At 44.8% G+C, this 12,027-nt stretch overlaps 1 protein-coding gene across 2 annotated transcripts in view; it reads right to left on the minus strand.

The window, feature by feature from the left end:
• Nucleotides 1-1,588: 1,588 nt before the first annotated feature.
• Nucleotides 1,589-12,027, minus strand: part of LOC120521629 (NACHT, LRR and PYD domains-containing protein 3-like) — a 99,052-nt gene continuing 88,613 nt past the window's right edge. For both annotated transcript variants that reach the window (XM_039743121.1, XM_039743120.1), the window contains exons 13-14: nucleotides 2,579-2,752; nucleotides 1,589-1,828 (exon numbers count right to left, since the gene is read on the minus strand). In XM_039743121.1, coding sequence (XP_039599055.1) covers nucleotides 1,729-1,828; nucleotides 2,579-2,752 — 274 coding nt within the window. In that variant the 3' untranslated portion in view covers nucleotides 1,589-1,728. The remainder of the gene's footprint in view (nucleotides 1,829-2,578; nucleotides 2,753-12,027) is intronic.

Genomic DNA, 12,027 nt, shown 5'->3' on the forward strand with positions numbered 1-12,027 from the left:
GTCAAGATGGCACTAATGTCTCCTACAAGATGACTGACCTTAGAAACACAAATGTCTGCCCTTGTCGTGTTGTCCGTCAGCTTTTCTTCTTCATTTTCTGTAGATATGGCCGCTCTCTGCTGTCTCCCATTTCTTGTCTTTTTAATAAGGCACTCTGGTGGTCCGGCTGTCCTGTTGCTGTTAGCTCTGCCTGCAGTATTTGACCCAGCTGACCATGACATCCTCATCTAATGGCTCAGTCACACCTCCCAGGCAGAGGCTTTTAGTCAGGTGGTCCACCTCTCCTCCTCATCCTCGGCCCCTCTCTATTCGGCGGCCTATTCTTTATTTCACTGTACACGTTGCCCTTAGTATCCATTTTTAAATAACTCAATATTTCTCTCCACGGCTACACAGATGACACTCTGACGTATTTTCCACTCAGCAGATCCAAACCAATTCTCTTAACCCTTTATTGGAAAGTCCAGAAGATATTAAGCCATGGAGGTCACCTCATTCTCTTAGTCTACATGACATACAAAAAGACCTAGTGTGTTCTGGACCTTCTGACCTCACTTGTGCTCCTACAGTTCATCTCAGCCCCCTGACCACCGACTGTAAACCCCTCACAGACAATCCTGCTGTGATTTATGATAAACAGATGACCTCCTCCTCCTCATCTGTCCTCGTTCCCCTCGTGTCACTGACTGTCCTTCACTTTCTAACTCTCTCCTCCTCGCCCCTCTTGATCATCTCTCTGTTTCTTTTCTTCTCTCCTACTCTTGTCCCTGTTCCTCTTTTTCTTATCCAGCTGTCCTATGGAAGCCCACCCTCAGACTGGGGTCCCCCAATTGTTTCCTTTAGACTCTAATCCCCCTCCTACTCTTATTTTATTTTCCAGTTTCTTTCTTAATTCCCAGTTCAGTTTAGTCCCCTCTGTTTGTTCATCCTTTTTCTATGCCCCCTCAGTCCAGTTCAGGTGGTGGTCCCTCAGTGGCCGTCTGTCTACATCAAGTCAGGACCCCACCCTGGACGGCGCCAGTCCATCCCATCTCCACACTCCTCCATTTTCTCCTCGTCTTTTCTTTTATTTCATTTAACGGCTCACTTGTTCAGGCTGCTGCTCACTATGAGGACACGACTGGAGGGGACGGTGAAGTGGAGATGACGAATAAAAAAGAAAATCAAAATCAAAACTGAGCCTCGTGGGATTTAAAGGGTCACCAAAGGAGAATCAGCAGGTGGCAGAGAAGACTTGGGGGACACAGAGCAGACACGGGTTCAAATGACACCGAGTGGCGATGGAGACGAGCGCTAATGGCGTCCTGTGATGGACTAGCGTCCTATCCAGGGTTTGTCCCAGCCTCGTCCCCAGAGTCACTAAAGCCTCAGGCCCCCGTCACCCAACAGCTGGACTGTCCATCTCTCTTTGCTTCTCGGTGGGACAGTCGACTTGGGGGGGCTTTATTCAGGATGACCCCCACTGCTTTACTGCCTCTAGTGGTGAAACTCGGGAGTCTGCAGGTCCGAGTCTGCTTGAGTTTTGTCACCAGTTTGGGTTCTCAAGGTGTTAAAAATAAAAGTGACATTAAAGGAGGAGCACACAGGCTGAGGGGACATTGAGAGTTTATTAAATGAGGAGCAGAGGAGAGAGGAGAAGAAAAAGAAGAAAGAGGAGAATTTAGGGAGAGTGGACGGGGGGCTCTGTCACTGACAGGGGGGTCAGTCTGATCACCACTGCTGGTCTTCTCATGTGTAGATATTGAGCCTCCGTCCAGGCCTCCTCAGCTTCTCCTGTAGTGACGTCAGGTTCCTCTTCTCACTCTCACTGATCCCGTTGTACTGCAGCCTGTGAGGAGACAAAAGTGTGAGTTACAAACAGCAGGGGGCTCCACACACACAATGCACTCTCACACTGACACACTCCCTGATGTCACCCAGAATTCCTCTCAGTGTCTGTGCTCATCTAAGTCACATGACGTGTGTGTCGGCCTGTCAGTCACTCAGTCCACTCACCGATTTGACAACATCCTCTGAAGGCCTGCTGGTCACATCACAGTTCATAAAGAAGGTGGTCTGTCCAGTTGACGTGCTGTTGCCCCCTCTGTCCCCCTGCGGTCACTTCCTATCTATCTCTCTAGTGCTTCGTCTCTCTTCATTTTCTCTTCTTCTCCTCCTCACTCTGATGTATTCTCTCATTTCGTCTTCTGCTCGTCTCTCATCCTCCATCTTGTTTCTTCCTCTTGTCCACTGATCCCCCCGTCTGCTGCTCTGATCTTTTTTGTTTGTTCCAAATGACCCTCAGCCCCCAGACTGTCATGTACCCCTCTCCTCCTGTCCACACTGTCTGCTGTCCTGATCCCCCAGTGTCCTTGTCCCCTGTCTCTGGCTGGACACTTAGCTGCTGTCCATTTCTTCTTCTTCTTCTTGTCCATCTCACACTCCTCCTCCTCATCTTCCGCTGTCTGTCTCTCCTTATCTTTGTTGACCTTCCTGTCTGTCACCTCAGTCAGCTCCACTTGTCACTGTCACTCTGGTCACTCCATGTGCTGCCCATCAATGACACATTCACACCCCGCCCCTCCCCCTCTTTACTCACCACAGTGTCTCTAATTTACAGTTGTCACTCCTGAGCCCCTCACTCAGCTGACGAGCCCCTGAATCTCCCAGGTTATTGTTGCTCAGACTCAGATATGTCAGCCATGAGTTTGGAGACGAGAGGACCGAGGAGAGAGCTGAGCAGCAGGCCGAGGTGAGACCACAAGACCTGAGCCTATGGAGAAGAAGAGAGACGAGTGAGGACAGACATACAGACAGACAGAAGGACACACAGCACAAGGGCTCAATGACTGCGCCGTCTTCACTGAAATGCACTTTTATCCTGAGACCACCGCTGTCCTTACAAGGTAAGGTGTTATATACCTGACAGTGCCATCTGCCTTCCTGCCACACTGACTGGTGACAAGTCACTCAAAGTGATATGTGGACTCTGGACAGGAATGTGAAGGACATGAGGCTGACAATGTCCTGCACTCGAGGGTCCAGACAGACTTGTCAAAGCCGATGACAGTGGAGGGACCATCTTGGATTTGTGTCGGTAACTGAGGACTCAGCACATTGAGGGGCTTTGACTGATTTGCAGGACTCCATCCACAGATTCCTGTTGGACATGCCGGTCACTACTGGACATCAGAGAGTGCGACACTCGAGTGTCTGTCATGGTGGGCTCTCCTGATGTCAGACCACTTAGATGATGAGAACACTCTGTCTGTCTATTGTGACAATGACTGGACTGACTATGTGATCAGTGACATAATGGACAGGGTGGGCAGGACTGACATGTGACACTTCTGACGCTCATACGTCACATGCTGACCGGTGCCACTGACCAGCTGACCTCAGTCCACTAAAGGCCTCACTGCTGGTGACCTGTATACTAATAAAAGGCAAAGCCCTCACTCACTCACTCACTCACTCACTCACTCACTCACTGACTCATCACTAATTCTCCAACTTCCCGTCTAGGTAGAAGGCTGAAATTTGGCAGGCTTATTATTCCTTACAGCTTACTTACAAAAGTTAAGCAGGTTTCCTTTCGAAATTCTACACGTAACAGTCGTAACTGTCGACAACGTCCGCCATGTTAAACTTTCTTATTTATGGCCCCATCTTCACGAAATTTGGTAGGCGGCTTCTCTGCGCTAACTGAAACCGATGTACGTACTTATTTCGATGGTATGACGCCACTGTCGGCCGCCATATTGAACTTTCCAACGTCACCAATTTTCAAACTTCCCGTGTAGGTAGAAGGCTGACCCCATCTTCATGAAATTTGGTAGGTGGCTTCCCTGCGCTAACCAAAACCGGTGTACGTACTTATTTCGGTGGTATGATGCCACTGTCGGCCGCCATATTGAATTTTCCAAACGTCACTAATTCTCCAACTTCCCATGTAGGTAGAAGGCTGAAATTTGGCAGGCTCATTCCTTACAGCTTACTTACAAAAGTTAAGCAGGTTTCATTTCGAAATTCTATGTGTAACGGTCATAATGGTCGACAACGTCCGCCATGTTGAACTTTCTCATTTATGGCCCCATCTTCACGAAATTTGGTAGTCGGCTTCCCTGCGCTAACCAAAACCAATGTACGTACTTATTTCGGTGGTATGATGCCACTGTAAGCCACCATATTGATACTATATGATAGATAGATAGATAGATAGATGAAAGGCACTCTATAATAGATAGATAGATAGATAGATAGATAGATGAAAGGCACTATATGATTGATAGATAGATAGATAGATAGATGAAAGGCACTCTATAATAGATAGATAAATAGATAGATAGATAGATAGATAGATGTTTATTTTTTTATTTTTAAAATGACATTTATTATTACCATAAAAAGAAAAATATATATATACACTGTCAAAAGGCAAATAAGTCCAATATTCAGGATAAAACAAAAAGGTATATATCAGACAACCACCACTACTTCCCCTTTACACTCCTCCTACTCCGCACATTAATTAGAACATATTGTTGATGCCCACCAATACTTATCATTCCCAGTTGAGCACCAGTTCGCCCCCTCCACAGCACACAGTACCTTTTGTGTCCCCCACATGTCTCTGAACATTTTGTCACACACGTGTGCATGGGGGGCAGCTGAAGGGCTTAGAAAATATTGATTATACATCTGCCCAGGGGGAGCGGGGACGCTGACGCTCTTTCTGAGTTCTCTGCAGGTCTTACCCGGGAAATCCCACCAGGAGCTGCCATTTCCAGGAAGGACACATCACTTCCGGTTCCAGCCCCAAGGATAAGGTCACTTCCTGTTCCGGCCCCAAGGATGATGTCACTTCCAGCTCCGGCCCAGAGGACGACATCACTTCCGCCCTCTGTACTATAAAGCCCACTGCCTTTGCTCTGGCAGGCAGTTCTGTTTTGGACTCTGTTGTGTAAACTTGACTATGATGTCTCGAGTACGTTTGCAGCCAGGAAACCAAATTAAACGGGTGGCTGCCCCAAACCTTTTCACGCCTCAAGTCTCAACTTATTACAATTTCTAAATTGTTCGTTAGTTTGTGATACATGAATTCAAGTTTCAGTCGACTTTTAATTAAAGATTGCCAACTTGGCATGTCCTAAGAGGAAATTCCCAATAACAGATTTAACCCGATTTTTTTGATTATAATTAATACCAAAGACAAAGTTAATTTTTGAGAACTTAAACCCAAAACCACTAAGAAGAAAATCCAAGAACATGAACAACTACCTCAGCCGTTCACAGTAAATGAACAGATGAAAGATGGTCTCATGAATGAAGGTCCAAAGCCAAAGGCCTTCAGCACTGCTAAAAGATAATTATGGTCCACCCTGTCAAACGCCTTCTCCTGATCCAGGGATAAAAGACCTGCGTCAAACCCAAAGGGCCTGGCAGCATCAATCACATCCCGAAATAAGAAGATGTTATCAAGAATACACCTGTTGGGGACACAGTATATTTGCTCGGGGTTCACGACTCTTCGTAACCGGTTAGCCACGGCTTTGGAGAAGATCTTGTAATCAGCACACAGCAGGCTTACTGGGCGCCAGTTCTTTAGTTCCATGAGGTCTCCTTTCTTTGGGATTAGTGTGATTACCGCCCTGTGACAGGAAAGAGGCAGCTCACCCACTCGCAGACTTTCACAGAAAACCTCTGCCAGATCAGCGCCAAGGTGACACCAAAAGGTTTTAAAAAACTCAACAGGCAACCCGTTGATTCCTGGGGATTTTCCAATGTTTAGCACATTCAAAGCGGTGGTCATTTCATCCAGAGAGATCATAGTTTCCAAGATGTCCTTCTCTCCATCCGGAACCTGAGGTAAGTCCTGGAGAAAAACTGACGACTCTAAAGGTGCCTCTGCAATGTCCGCAGAAAACAGTCGCTTGTAAAACTGGTGTGCCCATGATCGAAGGGCTTCAGGCTCCAGCAGGTCCTGACCTTTGTCATTCTTTAAACAGTTGATGGTCTTGCTTTGGCCAATTGTTTTCTCCAATCTTAAAAAAAATTGCGTGGGAGCGTCTATCTGGCTGAGCGACTGCATTCTCGAGCGAACAAGTGCGGCGTTGACTCTCATGTCCATAAGGTCCATCAATAATTGTTTTTTTGTTTTAAGGGACTCAAAAGTGCAGCCGTCAAAGTTCGTACATAAAACTGAATGAAGTTCCTTTTTCCAGCTCAGAGATGGCCGCATTCACATCCCTGGTGGTCTGCTCGGTGTATTGTTGGCACAATACGCATATCTCGGTTTTCGAGCAATCCCACCATTGCCTCAGTGAAGAGAAGTTCTTCTTTTTGCACCTCCATTGTGTCCGGAAGTATTTGAAACAGTTGATGAAGTGGGGGTCTTTCAGTAGATTACTATTAAAGTGCCAGTAGGACATGACAGAATGTGCAGAGAGAAAAGAGATTTGAAGTAAAACAAGACAGTGATCAGATAAGCCAGTTGGAAGAATGGAGCAGTTAGCTATGAGATTCCTGTGATGTTTCTGGATGTAGAATCTGTCAAGTCGAGCCATAGAAAGCAGCCCAGCTGAGCCCTTTAACCACGTATACTGCCGGACCCCCGGTTGAAATTCTCTCCAAATATCAATGAGATTATTGTTGGTGACCACAGACCCTAGTGCTTGGACGGACCCCGAGTGCAGTTCTAGCCCATTCCTGTCCAGCTGTTCATTCTCTGTGCAATTAAAGTCACCCCCTACAAACACCAGCTCATCATCATCACATATCCTCAGCTCATCATCGTCACATGTCCCCAGGACATCATTTAAGACAGAGAAGCAGTGAGTTCTCTCAGTCCCTGCATTTGGGGCGTGCACGTTAATAAACACCCACTTCTTCTCCCCCAACTGTTCTTCTACCTTCAGCAGCCTCCCCTGGATTAACTCCAGAGATTGGAGCCATGACTTAGATGTGCCACCCCTGGCCACTCTCTGTGCCAGTCAGACTGATTAGTCGCGTCAGTGTGTGTTTCTTAAAGGAAGGCCACGTTAATCCTTTTTTGCGCTAAGTGCTCAAAAAGCGCCGTTCTTTTCACTAACTCTGTGCAGCCATTCACATTTAAAGAGCATAGGGAATAGACAGGCATTGTACAGGAAAACAGGGTAGCGGTCAGTAACACTAAGTTAACCAGAGAAACGGGGAATCGCATTAAACCTGCCATCATGATTGCGCTTCTAAGGATTGTTCCACTTTACTGATACTGTTCTTTAAGTGGACTCTCTCTTTGGAGGTCATGCCTAGTTCAGCAGCCCGCCGCCGCACTTGCTTCGCTGAGCTCAGAAAGAGATGAAGATCAGGAAAGTGTTCGACTATACTGACCCCACGCTTCACTTCTAAAAACTCTAGAAAATGCAAAATGCTTTCTGTGCTGAAGGCTTCACGTAAGCTCGAGTGAGAAGACAAATCCACCCTGATCGACGGGTCAGATTCATTGCCGTCCTCATCTCCTTCCTCTCCCTCTGTACTTTCAGTGCCATCTGTCTGCTGCAGACCACCAGCGGTGGCCTCTACACTTTCAGTTTTCGTGCTCTTCTGGGTGTGTCCACCACTGGTTGTTTACTCTTTTCTTTTTCTGGTTACCAGCTTAACATAACCGTGTTCACTGTTTCCTTCCTCAATGAGCATTTCTCATTCGGCCCCCGTCTCGTGTGTTCTTTCAGCAGTCAATGACTGCATAGCCAGTGAGCTCTCCTCCACCTCCTCTTGAGAAAGCGCGGAACCTGGGCTTGTCTCTGGAGCGGCAGCACTCTTAGTGGGAGTCTTGTGGAGATGCGCAGCAGACTCATCTTTACAATATTCGACCCCTGGTTCCACTTTAAATACCTCCTCCTCCTCTTCATGGCCGACTTCAGCCTTCTTATTCTCATTAATTTCACACATCTGCCCGGCATTTGCCGCTGTGCCCATAACCATTTCAGCCCTCTGCTTCATGTCTCGGGCCTGCTGTGATACTTTGTAGCACTGTTATTACACTGTGATCTTCAGCCCCTTCATCAGAATTGTAACTCTGATCTTCCATTTCTGAATCACTAATCATAGAATCGTTCTCTTCATTGTCCGATGTTCTATCTACGGGGCTTTCTGTGCTCACCAGATGGTCCCGGCATATCTGAGTTGTCTGTCATCTCACCTCGCTTACACTGACTCGCTTTATGCCCTGTCTGACCACACTTAAAGCATTTAATTAATTCTGTAGAGATAAATACAATATATTCATAACCCTCTACTTTAAATTTCAAGGCCACATCAAGCTCCTCGCGCGAGTTATTTAGTAACATGTACACCTGTCTCCGGAAAGACACGACATGCTTTAAATCCGGAGAACGGCAGCCAAGCGGTATCATTACTGTTTTATGTTGGTAGAGTAATATATTTATTGCTCTACTTTCTCCTATTGTATTATTAAGATGTAGCCTTTGTCACAATGCCTAATCTCACAGACTTACCACTGTTTATAAGGTATTATTCTATATAACTTATCCCCACCTTCCCATCTATATCTACAACCTCAGGCAATTAGATGTAGTAAAAAGACAAGCAGGAGTTAAGTTACACATAAAATAATGTATTACTGATAATATTCATAAATAATAACAAAATGCAAAGTACATTTGAATATTGGCAACCATACAACCTGATTAAATGGTGATGTGTAATTCAGGTGGCACACAGACTTGTAGTTACTTAAAATGTCTCTAGTTAAGGCATCATTGGTACTCAGCTTTCAGCCACATGTCTGTTCAATATGGCTGCTGAGCTGTGCTCTTCATTGTGTTGTCTTCATCATCACAGGTTAGCAAGAGAGATGCTTCATCATATGTTGGTAAGAGAGAGAGAGAATGTGGTTGAGCAAGCAAATTTATAGGTTTTCTGTCCAACCGCTTCAGCCAATCCAGACAGCCATATCTCAGACCAATGGGGGAAATAGTACATTTTAACACCTGCAACTCCCCAAGACCATATGCTAAACTAAACCTGGCTTTGTGTGGGGGATGAGACAAAGACTTTAGCAAAGAAATACTCATCAAACTGGTTTAAGACACATCCTCCAAGTCCTGTCGTAAAAGTACAAATAAAAGTCGTAAACGGGGGGGCAAACAAGAATTCCTCACAACAAAGTAAAACTAAATTACCTTGCTTTGCCTAGATTACAAATAAAGACATACAAAACATTAATCAAGTTATATGCAAAATCCCACATCACAACACTCCACCCCGATGAATGTTTTGTACAATGTCTTTATAAACAATGTCTTTAAATTGTTTGAAGAGTCTGATGCATAACTTGTGCTTTGGTTTGCAGTATTTGCTCTCCCAGTGTTAAAAGTTGTCCGTGACCATTTGTCCATTACATATCTTCTTTATTTCAAAGACAATCAGAAGAATGTGGATCTGCTCCTGATGACGTGGATCTGCTCCAGCTTGCGTCAACTGTTTCTGCAGTCTTCATATGTCATCAGATCTGGTGGTTCAAAATGAGACAAGTCCACACCTTCTACTAAACTAGCCCACTGCAATTTAGTCTATTGTGTGAATTCCTAATCTGTGCTTGTTTTGTGTCTAACTGCTAATTACGTCTAATTACACGTGTAATGCCACGAAAAGTGCACGCAGACACTTCATTTCGCAAACAAAACAAGTGCACTTTTATTCAAGACTACCTGTATAACCGAAGAAAAAAGAAAGCAAGTTACAGTAGGCGATTGATACGACATCTTGCATGGTGCAATGCTAAGAAGTGCTGATTTTCATTCCGTGCTATATAAAATCATCACATTCAAATATTAACAGTTCCCACACACCCAAGGACCGTCCTTCCTACATTTACGACACGTGTACTTGTTGCCGTGTACACACCTCTCTGTGCTATGGTTTCTATTACACTGAATGAGCACCTGACACTGTACTTTCTTCCCTGGCTGAAGGTCCCGCATCAGAGAATTTCCAGTTCCTGCATAAATTCACACCCGATCTGACGCTGTTCGTTTTCAAATAATATTGCATTAGTGCGATGATATTTTCACATGTATTGTCTCTTACTTTCAGGTGTGTAATAGAAACCACAGCATAGAGAGAAGTGTGTACATTGCTTCTTACAGGAAAAGGCGATGGAAAAAGTGCACTTGAATAAAAGTGCACTTTTGTTATACTTTACACCAATATATGTTCCTGTGTTTGAACGACACGGGCAGATGGGGAGTGTCTGATGATTGCATATAGCGCCGAAGTTACTGGTCTTTACCATTCTTTCCTCTGCATGTCCCGGAGTACAAAAGAAACAGCATACAGCAACATGCGGGGACTGGCAGGAACACTCAATAAAACTGAATAAAAGAAAATCAAGTGACAGTGAGATACGAAGAAGGCACCTTAAGCCAGCGTCTGTGTGTCAGAACCGGGTGGGGGGGCGTTAGTATGCATCGTGGTACACTGCAGAGCTATAGCGCATCTTTATGTGAAAACAGCCGTGTCAGATGGGGTTGTATGGATTGATTCTGAACGCGACTGAAAGAATGAAAAGTGAATAAAAAAAAGCTAACCTTTACAAGGATCATAAATTGCACCGGCTGTTACAGACTGAAATCAAATGTATGTTTTTATTCTAAAACAGTAAGACTAAGAGCAGTTTACTACTCAAAACGGAGTGGTGCAGGATCGAACTCATGACCTTTTCATTCCCAAGCGGGAACTGATTCTAGTGCACCACGGAGGAAGTTACAATAAACTGCTGTCAATGTCACATGTTAAGGCGGCTTTTTGTTTCTGCAGTTATATTTTTGAATAATAGCGCAATCGTTGTGTTAGATTTGTACCTTCTGTGAAAATGTTTCTTTGCTATTTGGACTTCAGGCTCATTCATTATGTAGTTTATGCCTACATTTTGTCATCTACTACGAGAATATAAAAAACGTTTCTGTTTTAACAATGTGTTGACACAGATTACTGTAGAAACGGAACAGACATGAAATGCGTGTGTTCCAAACAACGATCTATTATTTCCACTCTAAAACTCCACTTCACTCCCAGATACTCAATCAAGGCCTGAGCTGAGAGAAGTTCGTGCACGTTCTAAATTGGTGGGGGGATGGAATAGCCGGCTGCTCCAAGCTTCTCTTTATCAGCACATTTAGAGGACAAAGGACGCTGGCGGAGAGGTGTGAAGAGATTTAAGAAGCTATTTAAGGTGGGACAGAATTACGAGTTTTTTCGTAGGCTCTGGTAATTCTAGTGTTAAATAGGTGTGAGGGTAAGATATCTAGTGGATAATTGAAAGGTTTCATATGCAGGATTATATCAGCTAGCTGAGAAGAGTCAGTAGGTTGAGAGGAAGTAAACTGGCTGTCCACCGGCCTTAGAAGGGCTGCAGTCATCCCACAGTGATCAACACCTGGAAGAGTATTGCTGGAATGAATGGCTTGGATTTTATTTATAAAATAGTTGATAAAAAGCTCACAAGCTCAGGGATACTTTTAGGGAAGCCACTGACAGGTGGGTTTAAGAGAAGGTTTATGGTGCTAAACAGTACCCTGGGACTCGAGGCAGCATTCGCAATTAAAAACACGATAAAAATTGTGATTTTGCTGATCTCACAGCCTCTTGATGGATCTTCCAGCGAGTTCTGAGAATTTCATAAGAGACTTGCAGCTTGTCCTTTATCCACCTCCATTCAGCCTGCCTGCATTCCTGTCTGAGCGCACGAGTGGCGTCATTTAACGAGGGCTGAACACTGGCTTTTACCTCGGCTCCCCTTAACTATAAGTGTGTGACCAGATCCAGAGTATCCGTACAAGTGAGATCGAGAAGCTTAACCATCTCAGTAATATCCGGACACACAGGGAGGGCTTCTGACACCAAGTGTACATGACTGTCAGAAAAAATATCATAGAATTTCCGTGCTGTCTCAGCATTTATACTGCTTGAAGAGTGCTGAGGTTTAATGAAATTGATGGGCGGAAACAAAAACATAATTTCAAAAACAATTGGAAAATCATAAGA

Source organism: Polypterus senegalus, unplaced genomic scaffold (genome assembly GCF_016835505.1).
Source record: "Polypterus senegalus isolate Bchr_013 unplaced genomic scaffold, ASM1683550v1 scaffold_22, whole genome shotgun sequence".
Lineage (NCBI taxonomy): Eukaryota > Metazoa > Chordata > Cladistia > Polypteriformes > Polypteridae > Polypterus > Polypterus senegalus.